At 34.4% G+C, this 12,968-nt stretch overlaps 2 protein-coding genes across 2 annotated transcripts; both read right to left on the minus strand.

The window, feature by feature from the left end:
• Nucleotides 1-510: 510 nt before the first annotated feature.
• LOC132638116 (subtilisin-like protease) lies at nt 511-4,116 on the minus strand. Its single transcript, XM_060355097.1, has 2 exons — nt 3,392-4,116; nt 511-2,652 (listed from the first exon to the last, which is right to left on the minus strand). Exon 2 carries the CDS (start codon nt 2,621-2,623, stop codon nt 677-679), a length of 1,947 nt encoding a protein of 648 aa, XP_060211080.1. The 5' UTR covers nt 2,624-2,652; nt 3,392-4,116; the 3' UTR covers nt 511-676.
• A 650-nt stretch (nt 4,117-4,766) lies between these two features.
• On the minus strand, nt 4,767-7,222 carry LOC132635005 (subtilisin-like protease). Its single transcript, XM_060351207.1, has one exon. It carries the CDS (start codon nt 7,126-7,128, stop codon nt 4,855-4,857), a length of 2,274 nt encoding a protein of 757 aa, XP_060207190.1. The 5' UTR covers nt 7,129-7,222; the 3' UTR covers nt 4,767-4,854.
• Nucleotides 7,223-12,968: the final 5,746 nt, after the last annotated feature.

The following is a 12,968-nucleotide window of genomic DNA, read 5'->3' on the forward strand; positions in this document are numbered from 1 at the left end:
TCGGTTCATCATGGTATAAAAAGCTAATGAAATTTAGATGATTAATATAAAAAATTTAGCCAAGAAACAGATTTTGTATAGGGCAAAGGAAGGAAGAGTATACCCATACCAAAGTACATGTTAAGTTATTTCTTTCATTGATTTTTTAAAGAATTTTTTTAGACTTTACTGAACGATCTTACATCTGATCCGCTTACGATGACAAAAAGTTATATGCTGTAAAATTGAAAAGGACAGAATTATTGTTATTTAAAATCACGAAGTAAGAGAACCAACATGGAACCATCCTTTGACCACAAATATGATGAAAATAATATTATAACAACTGATTAAAGTTAACGTAGGAATAAATCAATTGGAAAGTCCACTAGGTGTAGACGTGTAGTAATTATCAGAAAACGAGCTTCTTTAACGTGGAAATTTTTTTTACTCGGGTTTTGTAGTTAGAGCTGAACAGCACACCGAACAAAAAAAACATACTTCTATGAGGAAAAGGGAGGTTCTTGACAACAGAACAGAAAATGGACCAAGTAATTTGACATTTTAGTGTCTAATTTTGTAGCGTAGTAAAATATGAGTAAATGCTATGTATAAATGTTACTCCCGTAAGGCTGTAACAGTAGAAGTGCATGTAGTTTGGTTTGATTTGGTTACAATTTTAGAGCAAGATATCCCCTTATTCCAATTTAACAGAGATTGGGCTTCTAACAACATACTTATTAGAGATCCATGATATAGCTCCTTGAACAAAACGGCCGGTGATGCTACCTATTTGGGTAAAGGAAACTGAATAAGTTGCCCGTTGGTTCACCTTGGTGAAAACAAGCGTGGTTGGCTCGACAACTATATGGACTCCTTCAATTTGAGTGATGTTGACGACGTAAGTTGAGCTTGCATCACCAACATTTGTAACTGTTCTTGTATAATTTTGTGTCTGTGGTCCAAGTATAATAGAGAAAGATGGATAGTTTAGTTCTGCCTCAGGTATGCTTGATTGTAGCGAGCACTTGACAATTTGTTGCACAATGAACCCAATCTGTTTCTCTGTATAGCCAAGACCGCATTGATATTGGATATAATTCTGAGGTTGGATGTCATAAATAAGACCTGGATCACTTGCTCTTGATGGATTTACATGACCGGCACCAAATGAGAAGATATCAGCAGGCATTTTCTTCTGATCAGGGATGGGTTGACCTTCGAGGTTGAATTGATCAGCTGTAGTCATTATTGCGGATTTAATAGTAGCTGGTGACCAATCAGGGTGTGCACTTTTAAGCAAAGCCACAATGCCACTAAGGTGAGGACAGGACATTGAGGTAACTGAGACAATGTCAAATGCCAAATCGGTGCCAGTTTTGTTCTCCGCTGAAACGTGCGTTGCTGCAAGGATGTTCACTCCAGGACCTATAATATCTGGTTTGACTATTCCTGGACTTATCAAGTTGGGACCCCTGGAAGAAAATGATGCTACAGACGGTGCACTCTTAAAACCTATGCTAGTACCTTTGAAACTGATTCTTGCTAAAGGCGTTGAGGTTGAGTTTACGTAGGTTTTAATCATTTCTCCGGCACTATAACCCACATTTGTCGTAGCAAGGACATCAATGTAAGCTAACGTGCCATCTCCATCAATCTCTAGATTGACAAGAACCATGGCGGCCCCACCAGAATCCTTTACTGTCTGCCCTTTCTCAAGTCTTGCTACATGACCACCACTTTTGTTACACACGACAACCTTGCCTTTGACATCAGTGCTATTCAATGATCCGAATGAGCATAGTGCGGCCTCTTGATTTAACAAGCCAGGGTATACCAAGGGCAATAAGGTATTATGAGGGAAGTCCGTGGGGTGAAAAATTGATTCACCGTCATATTCTTGTCCATTCCCTAGCACAACTGTTGTCACCACCTTCCTATCATGGGTGCTTGCGCCAACTGTGAGAATCCAAGGGGCCACATTTGATAATGTAGCACTAAGTGGACCATCGTTACCAGCAGAAGCGCTCATGAAAATACCCTTTTGGATTGCAGCAAAAGCGCCAATGGCCATACCATCATCATAAAAGGGAGCAGTATATCCACCAATGGAGAGAGAAAGCACATCAACACCATCGTCAGTTGCAGCATCGATTGCAGCCAATGTGTCAACATCCGAACAACCAGAGTCCGAACACACCTTGTACATGGCAATGTGAGCAAGAGGGGCCATGCCGGCTGCTGTGCCATTGGCATTGCCAAACACATTTGCATCATCAACAAAATTTCCAGCAGCTACGCTTGATGTAAGTGTGCCATGGCCACCTTCTTCAAATGGTGAATTAGTTGAACTACTCACAAAATTCCTCGCACCAATGAGCTTTTTGTTACACGTTATGTTCTCTGTGAATTCGCATTTGCCTTTCCATTTTGCCGGTGGAGGTGTCATATTATAATCACTAAAAGATGGATGGCCTGAATTAATCCCAGTGTCTAGAAGCCCTATGATCACACCCTTACCATAATTTGACTCTTTCCAAAACCCCATATTTTGGTACAACCCCAAGAAGTTTGGAGTATGTTTTGTATGCAAAGCCAAAATCTTCTCAAGACTTGCCATCACAAAACCATCTTTTTTTTTCATTTCTTTTACCTCCTCAGCTGACAATCTTGCTGCAAAGCCAATGGCCACATGATGATATGAGTGAATAATTCGCGATGGCTAATACAACCGGCGTACTAACAGAATTGTATACAACACCTACAACACCTAGTAAGGAACAGGCTATTTATACTATGAGTTGAGGGAACAAGGATATGATAAACCCAGGCAGGGAAACCAAAACAGAGCTTTCTAATACAACCGGCGTACTAACAGAATTGTTGTATTTTAGGATAAAGGGAGAAACATCATAAGAAGATAGGAAGTAAACTAGAATGTTGGACCTTTTCAGGAGACCATAATTGTATTATTTAATTCATCGGTTGATTATATTATTAGCTCAATCCTAATCATCTGGAAGCAGAAACTGAGGATTAAAAACGGAATAATAGAATCCTATTTGATGATATACAATCCTTTAAATTTCTCTCGTCTTTCTTTTTCATTCACAAACATGAAATGCAACAAAACTATGAGGCTTATATTCTAGTAAATGGAGGCTACAAAATGTCATATATAGTTTCATCCACATTCTTAAATAAATCAAATATATCTAATCTAGCTACTAATTATGCCAAAAAAATAACAATAATAGTAACGTACAGATTTTATATATAACAGATGAAGAGTAACTAAAATCCAACGAACAAAATCCATATATCAAAGCTTAACATTATTGGAAGAAAAAAAAACTCATCATTCATGGGAACTCCTAGCTAGTTGTCTTGTCTTTCTCGAAGATTATAGTACCTGGCCTTAAGTGAAGCTGGTCCTCGGGCGGCCGGACAATGGCAAACGTCAATTTACATGTCAAATTTTTATCCACCAATTATTTGATTGTTGGTTTTGCACTCTTGTAAATAAAGGTGCTACTATCTATTTTTGTATGTTAATTAAGATTTATAAGAGTATGAGTGAATTATTTTTTGGGATACTTGCATTCTTCATGTAATTTGAACTGTATAGATAGCGTGCATAACTCAGTTGATGGGATATCAAATGCGTTAGGTACGAGAGAAAATTAATCATTTTCTAGTGTTTGGTTGTCAAGAAACTCGTTCCACGGGAAGGTGGAAAATGACTTTCCTCAATTTTAGACCTTTTACTTTACAACTATCTCCGCTCTTAACTTCATATCATTACTCCAACCAACACTATTATCAATTTTTAGTAAATGTTTTTTTTTTTTTGTAGCTATTTTTAGTCCAAGGGACAGGGGAAGCCCAATTACTCAATCTTCTATTGCTGTATCAATTTCACTCAAAGAATCACTTTTGAAGCAATTGAATCTAGAAACACATTGTAAATGACATGACGAGAAACAGGGGCGACATCTTTTTCATTTGCTACTTGTAAGAATATAATCAGCTATTTAATAGGCTCGACATAATGCTGAATTTGGAGTAATTTCACGTAAACTTCAGAAATATACTCGAAAGTCAACTTTACATTATGAATTGTTGTCCTTCCATTACACTCCCTCCCTCCTATATTACTTGTCCATTTTCCCTTTTACACGTCCTTTAAGAACTCATAAATAAAAGTATATTTTTACTACATCACCCTTATCTCTCTCCAATTAATTGCACTCTAATCAATATTGGTTACTTTTAAAACAATTAATGTTAAGGTCAAAGTAAGAAAAATTTAATTAATTCTATTTTAATTTTGTAAATGAACAAGTATTTGGGGACGGATATTTATATTAATGTGGACAACTAATATGTAACAGAGGGAGTATTGGATAGGAGTTCCAAAATGCCAACCACAAATCTATGAGTCAACTTGGCTTTTGCATCATGGCCAACTAAAATATTCATTTTGAATTATTGCCTTCATGTTTCTTCTTTATTAGTTTCTCTCCCTTTCAGCTTAAACATATATTCTCCATACTAATTTATTTGCCTTATTTTGACTAAGCACAATTCTTCTGATTGAGAACCGTTTAAAATATGAATTGCTTAATATTTACTGAAAAATATTCGGTGTAATATTTCCTTTTTTGTATTGTTGAGTAATAGAACATGAATATAATTGTATTGACAAGAGTGAAAAAAGACAACATAACAGTAGTTTTTATTGCAAATGAAAAGGAAGAAAACAGAAGAAGAAGAAGAAGAAGAAGAAGAAGAAGATAAATTTATATTGAAAATGGATGCAAATGAAAAATCTTGATCAGTGCATCGCTGAGGTCAGCTCCTTCATTTGATTTTTCAAACGAAGAAAGATCGAACAGCAATTGGGCTCCTAACAATGTGTCTTTTAGAAATCCATCTGAGAGATCCCTGATTAAAAATGGTATTTGGTCTAGCAGCCAAAGGTGTAAATGTCACTTGATAGCTCAATTTTTGTTTCACCTTTGAAAAAACAAGTGTAGTTGGTTCAACTTTCACATCAACACCTGGCGGTGAATCAATTTCAACACTGTATGCTGAGTTGGCTTGTCCTACGTTCGTCACAGTTCTTGAATATACTTGAGCTGTTGAGTTGACTCTGACTTGAATCGAAAACGATGGATAATTTAGTTGACCATCTAAGATGCTTGTTATCTCTGAACAATTGTAAGTTCTACGCTGCAAAAAGAGCCCGACTTGTCCATCCGTGTAATTCAAACCGCATAAATAAGGTACGTAGTCAGATGGTTCTATGTCATATATCAAGCCAGGATCATTTGCCTTTGATGGATTAACGTGGCCTGCACCCGTGGCAAAGACATCGGCTGGAAGGTACATTTCATCCTCAATTAAGTTGGATCCTAGGTTTAAGACATCGGCTGTTGTCATAATTGCTGACTTAATTGCAGCTGGAGACCAATCAGGGTGAGCACTTTTTAGTAGCGCTGCAACGCCACTGAGATGAGGACAAGACATTGAGGTACCTGAGATCATGTTAAACCTGGAGTTGGTGTTCGTGTTGTTCTCCAAGGAAATATGCCAAGCTGCTAGAATGTTAACACCAGGACCAATAATATCCGGTTTTAGAATTCCAGGACTTGCAAAATTTGGACCCCTGGATGAAAATGCAGCAACCACTGGAGCACGATCATCTCCGATTACGGTTCCCTTGAACACGATTGTTGCTGTAGGGGTTGTTGTTGAGTTTATGTACTCTTTGATTTTCAGACCATCAGCATAGGTAATGTGTGTCACGGGCAGGACATGTGCCTCGGCCAATGTTGTGTTAGCCTGGGATCGTTGATTCATAAGAATCATGGCAGCACCACCAGCCGCCTTCACTGCTATTCCTTTCTCAACTCGTGTCGTATTACCTGCAGACTCACACAACACTATCTTTCCTGTTACATTCATGTTGTTCAACAAAGCAGGAGTACAGAATGTCACATTAGAGTCAAGAGCATTGCTTCTAGGATAGACAAGAGGCAACAGTGTTGGAGGAAAGTCACTAGGTTGAAAGGCTGATTCTCCATCAAATTCTTGATTGTTTCCAAGCACAGCAGTGGCCTTTACTTTCCTATCTATCGAGCTTGCACCAACTGTGAGAATCCAGGGCGCTTCGTTAGCCATTGAAAAACTGGATGGTCCTGAATTTCCAGCAGCACAGCTGACAAAGATTCCCTTTTCCATAGCACTAAATGCACCCAGTGCAATGTTATCCTGATAGAAATTATCAGTTAGTCTACCAAGGGAAAGCGAAAGCACGTCAACACCATCTTCAATTGCCATGTCCATTGCAGCCAAAGTGTCGCTCTCAGAACAAGTGAGAGTAGAGCACACTTTGTAAACGGCAATATGAGCAAGAGGTGCAACGCCCGCTGCAGTGCCATTAGCATTGCCAAAAATTTTAGCATCTGGCACAAAACGTCCAGCAGCCGTGCTAGCAGTATGCGTACCATGTCCGCTTTCGTCCCATGGGGTACCATTCCCCGACGACTGGAAGTACCTCGCTCCAATGAGCTTGTTGTTACAATTTGTGACATTAAATTCACACTTACCCTTCCATTTAGCAGGAGGAAGTGGCATCCCGTCATCGCTAAATGAAGGGTGGTCCGGGAAAATGCCCGAGTCAATGACTCCAATGATCACACCTTTCCCATAATTCGAGTCATTCCAGAACCCCATGTTCTGGTGCAACCCCATGAAACTGACACTATGTGTGGTGTATAAATCAAGTACTTTTTCGGAGTGTGCTGAAATAAACCCTTCCATTTTCTCCATTTCCTTTAGATCCTCTGGCGATAATTTAGCTGCAAAACCTGTTAGAACGTTGCGATACGAATAGATCAAACGTGGCGCCTCACGAGAACTATCCGAGGCTGTTGCAGGCAAGAAAGAAAGATACCAGCTATCTAAATCTTGATATCTAGTAGCCCCTTGGCCATCAGGGAACTCACAATGAACAATATAGACTTGTGAATTGCTCTGTTCTTCTTCTTCAGGCCTTCGATGATGTTCAGTTGCATTAGTGGTGAATGAAGAGAACACACAAATAAGTCCAATTATAGTGAGAATTAACCTGAATTGAGCCATGACAACTTTAGAAAAATGAGTTTCAATTATGTCTACAATGGAGGGTTGAAGTTCTTCTTTTATTTCTTAGTCAGAAGCTATTATAGATATGTGAAATAGTCATGGACATTCTTGGATTAAATAAAAACTAAAACAAGACGAATTAGCAATCTACACGCTAACACGTTTTGATTTTATTTTACTTCTTTTTGATAATGAAGTTGACATAGCAACAGCATATGGGCGAAGAAGTCAATCTACGATATACTTTTCTATATAAGTAATATTCAAGTCAACTTGGACGCACCTTAACTAATACACCCGCAACTTATTCAACTCGCAACTTGAGTTGAAAATTAAATACTATGTTACTTAACAATAATGTCAGTATCTTTTCCTCCAAATTTTCTAAAATTACACATACATGTAGGGGTGCACATGCCGAATTACCGTACTAAAACTGAAATTTTCGACACATTGGGTTTGGTATTACGATATTTGTTACGGTAATTGATATGCATTTTAAAAAAATTGATATTCAGTATTTATAAAAAAAAAAAGTACTGAAATAGCGATACCATACCGAAATACTTAATATATATTGAACTAAATAGTTCAAACTAATAAAGGTTAAAATCCTTAAGTACTAAAATCTTCCTATCTTTGCTACTTACTAAATATAAACTAAATACGTACTTAATTACATATAGTCATATACAACACATTACTTTGTTCAAATTTCCAACCAACACCATGAGTTTCCAAAATTGTAGAAGTCATAATTAATATTCTATTATATATAAGTCAAATTCGAACAAACCGCCGTTAATGACTTACGATACCGCATAAATCGAAATCGAACTTAAATACATGGAACCATACCGAATTAATTCAGCATGGTAATAATAAAGCATTTTTAAAAATTGAACATCAAAATTATCGAACCGAAACTTCAAAACTGTACTGTATCGTACCGTGAACACCCATACATACATTCCCTTAGTTTATCCCTCTTAACCAATGGTGAGGTAATGAAAGAGAACTACAATAATGTTATAAGCTTGCACCTCATCCAAATTAATGGGATCACAATAGGCTTGATGTTGATTGCTTCTATAATCATATGCTAACTTCTTGTTCTTTAAAGTTTTGTGCTTTGTCAATATTGACAAAATCAAGCATTAATTTGACCTTTTATTTTGAATGAGGAAAAACATGTGTGGTGCCTTCTTAACTCCAGCTTGCTAAATCCTTGGTAAACAAGGAACAACACAACATCTTTAATTTCTTGTCGGCTTGAACTTCTGTTTCAAAGGATGCAAGTTTAAGGGGTAAATTTCACATATAATTATGACTTTTTTAAACCAAAGTCATTTAACTATGTTTTCTAACATAAAAGTCAAAATATATTGCCCTTATTAACCCAAAAGTCACATATGCCGGAAAATCCAACTTCCGGTGGGTGAATTTTTTATTATTTTATTTATTTTTAACTTTTTTACTATTTCATATATTTTTATTTAATAAATACAAATTCAATTAAAAACTCCGACTCGACTCAATCAAAACTCATATCGAACAGCTAACAATCTTTTACCCTTTAAAAAAAAAATTAGTGTATAATAAATACAAATTCAATTAAAAAGAACCGATCCAACCCGGCCCCACCAAAACCCATATGCAGAAATTACAATACTAAAAGGGTGAATGAATTGTATCACAAAATTATTATTTTCGGTGCAAGTAATAGTAACTACTAGGTAACTTGGCCGTGCTTCGCGTGGTTGAAAATCAATGTCTTTAAGTTTAATAAATATATAGAGTTTAATTCCTCACATTTAGTTTATTGAAATATGTGTTTGCACCAAGGGGTGAAAATTTTATAACATAAATGGATATGCGAAAAAACAAAATGACAGTAAATTTACCGGTAGATAATACATATGGAGAATAAAGGGTAATGGGAGGATATCACAAATTTGTTTGTCTCGATCCTCTGTCCAAAAGGTATCCAATTGATTAATAAACAAAGATAATCAAAATCGCAAACGAATTGGTAGTCATAAGCATAGAGGTAAACATTTTATTTTTCTACTATTAAGAAGAGGCAGTTGAGGCTCACTTTCGTCGTCCGGTGGGCCCCTCTTCTTAATAGTAGAAACAACAACAAAATAAATTGTGAGCCCCTCTTTTTAATAGTAGAAAAACAATAACTAATATTTAAAAAAAAAATATGGGTCCCATATATATTTAAAAAAAATTATGAGCTCCATATATATTAAATAATAACTAATATTAAAAAAATAGTGCAAATTAATAATGTCAAAAAAAAGTACACCTCCTATTAAAAAATCAAACAATATTCGTGTAATTTCCAAAATATTTCATTAAGTCAATAATGATGGATTCATTGCCACGTGCGTATTCATAGCAAACACTAATATAATAAAGTTTTAAATACGGAACACAAACTATAATTTTATATTAATCGTGTTTTGAACATAGTATCCCATATTGACAAAATCAAGCAATATATATATAAAAAAAAAAAGTGAATCCCATATTAAAAAACAAAAATGTCAAAAAAAAAGTGCAAAAAAAATTGTGGGCCCCATAATTCTAATATATATATATATATGCATAAAGATAGTGCAAAATTAATAATGTCAAAAAAAAATGCATCATCCCATATTAAAAAACAAACAATGTCAAAAAAAAAATTGTGGGCCCCATAATTCTAATATATATATGCATAAAGATAGTGCAAATTAATAATGTCAAAAACAAATGCACCCCATAAATTGTGGGCCCCTCTTCTTAATATTAGAAACAACAACTAATATTTAAAAAAAAATATGGGCCCCATATATATTAAACAACAACTAATATTAAAAAAAAAAAAATACACCCCCTATTAAAAAATCAAATAATATTCATGTAATTTTCAAAGTATCTCATTAAGTCAATAATGATGGATTCACTGTCATGTTCGTATTCGTAGTAAACACTAATATAATAAAGTTTTAAATACGGAGCACAAACTACAATGTTATATAATCGTGTTTTGAACATAGTATCTCATATTGACAAAATCAAGCAATATATAAAAAAAGATGAATCCCATATTTAAAAAATAAACAATGTCAAAAAAAAGTGCAAAAAAAATTGTGGGCCCCATAATCTAATATATATATATATATATACATAAAATAGTGCAAATTAATAATGTCCAAAAACAAAAAGTACACCCCATATTAAATATATATATATATATATATATGTTTTGAACATATTATCTCATATTGACAAAATCAAGCAATATATATAAAAAAAAAGTGAATCCCATATTAAAAAAACAAACAATGTCAAAAAAAAAGGTGCAAAAAAAAATTGTGGGCCCCATAATTCTAATATATATATATATATATATATATATATATATATATAAAATAGTGCAAATTAATAATGTCAAAAAAAAAAATTAAACCCCATAATTCTAATATATAAGCATAAAGATAGTGTAAATTAATAATGTCAAAAAAAAGTGTACCATCCCATATTAAAAAACAAACAATGTCAAAAAATTAATTGTGGGCCCCATAATTCTAATATATATATGCATAAAGATAGTGCAAATTAATAATGTAAAAAAAAAAGTGCACCCCATAAATTGTGGGCCCCTCTTCTAAATATTAGAAACAACAACTAATATTTAAAAAAAAAATTATGGGCCCCATATATATTAAACAACAACTAATATTAAAAAAATAGTGCAAATTAATAATGTCAAAAAAAAAGTGCACCCCCTATTAAAAATTCAAACAATATTCATGTAATTTTTAAAGTATCTTATTAAGTCAATAATGATGGATTCACTGCCACGTTCGTATTCGTAGTAAACACTAATATAATAAAGTTTTAAATACGGAGCACAAACTACAATGTTATATTAACCGTGTTTTGAACATAGTATCCCATATTGACAAAATTAAGCAATATATATAAAAAAAGTGAATCTCATATTTAAAAAACAAACAATGTCAAAAAAAAGTGCAAAACAAATTGTGGGCCCCATAATCATATATATATATATATATATATATGCATAAAAATAGTGCAAATTAATAATGTACAAAAAAAAAGTGCACCCCTATTAAAAAATCAAACAATATTCATGTAATTTCCAAAGTATCTCATTAAGTCAATAATGATGGATTCATTGCCACGTGCGTATTCGTAGCAAACACTAATATAATAAAGTTTTAGATACGGAGCACAAATTACAATGTTATATTAATCGTATTTTGAACATAGTGTGTGTGTATATATATATTATCACTATCTAAACACAACTACATATATATATAGATATACTATAATCTGAAGTGTTGGGCCCGTGCGCATGATGAGTCGTGAAATTACGCGATATTCGACGCTAATTCCTTAAGCTTTTGTGACTCCTTAAGCACTTTTGTTGTTACTTTTTGTGTTTTTATGTTGTTTTGTAGGAAAAGATGCCCGGAGAGCATAAAAGAGCAAAATGGATCAAAATGGACCAAAATGGAACAAAATAGAGCAAAACAAGCCAAGTAGCTGAAATGAGTGATCGGAAGAAACCAAGTGAAAAGAAAGTCAAAAAGAGGTCAAACTGGACATTTTTGCAAAACTGTCAAAACTGGACAGTTTTGCAAAAACGGGACAGATTTGCAAAACTGTCAAAAGTGGACAGTTTTGGAAAAACGGGCAGAATTGCAAAAATAGAAATATGGGGGCAGATTTTGACATTTTTTGGACTTGAAAAAATTGGGGGGAGCTACAAAAGAGAGGCTAGGGCAAAACATTTTCCATCTTTGGTCATTTTGCAAGTTTTGGAGGCTAGGGTTTTCACCTACACCATTGGAGGAGAAGATTGAAGCACTTTAATGAGATAATTCTTAAACCTTTCTTCAACTCCTTGTTTTGTATTGAATATTTTAGTGTGTAGTATTTCATTTCTAGACTTGAATCTTGTTTATGAAAATATTCTTGATTAAAGTTTGGATTGAAACTCTTGTTTTGCTTATGTATTGAATGATTCTTATTGCTATTGAAGTGGGTCTTTGTTGATTTAATTAATCTCGTTCTTGAATGTTTCCAAAGGGATTAGCTAACCCTAGGACTTACCCATTTACTTAGATTGAGCTTGGAAAAGGAAATCTAGGTTGGGAAAGATTAATTAACAAGAATTTGGGTCATTAAACTCATCTAATAACTTGAGCTCGGAAGAGGATAGTTACTTGAGGTTAAATTGATTGTGCCTAATATCACACTCTAAGGCTTGGGAAAGCTTAGAGTGAAATTCATTGATTTGGTTGGAAGACTTTCAATGAGATTTTAGATATCATTATCTATTGACACAAACCCGCTCTTAGTTGTAAAATTGTAAAATACATTGGATCGTTACTAGAGAGTAATTTCCCTTTTATCCATGCTTGTGGCCATTGATCATTTTACTTGCTTTCTAGGATAATTTATATTTCCGCATTAGTCATAAATTTCTCAAAAACCCAAAATATTATCCATCGTTTGGCTTTAGCGTAGTTGGTGAAAGTTCCTTACTTTCTTAATCGCCTAGCATATTGTTCCCTGTGGGATCGACCCCGACTCATAGTTGGGTAAATATATTGCAAACGACCGTGTACACTTTCTCTTTGAGGAGTGTATTTGGACGTTATCAGCGCAGCACGGGCATAAGCCATCTAGTCTACTATATAGAAACATGGGTGGATCGTCGTCCACCCCAGGGACCCACTCATGTTTCTATATAGTCTAATAGAATTTAAAAAAAAAAAATTAAGAGACCACTCTTCTATAATTAAAAA

This window comes from Lycium barbarum, chromosome 4 (genome assembly GCF_019175385.1).
Source record: "Lycium barbarum isolate Lr01 chromosome 4, ASM1917538v2, whole genome shotgun sequence".
NCBI classification, from domain to species: Eukaryota; Viridiplantae; Streptophyta; class Magnoliopsida; order Solanales; family Solanaceae; genus Lycium; species Lycium barbarum.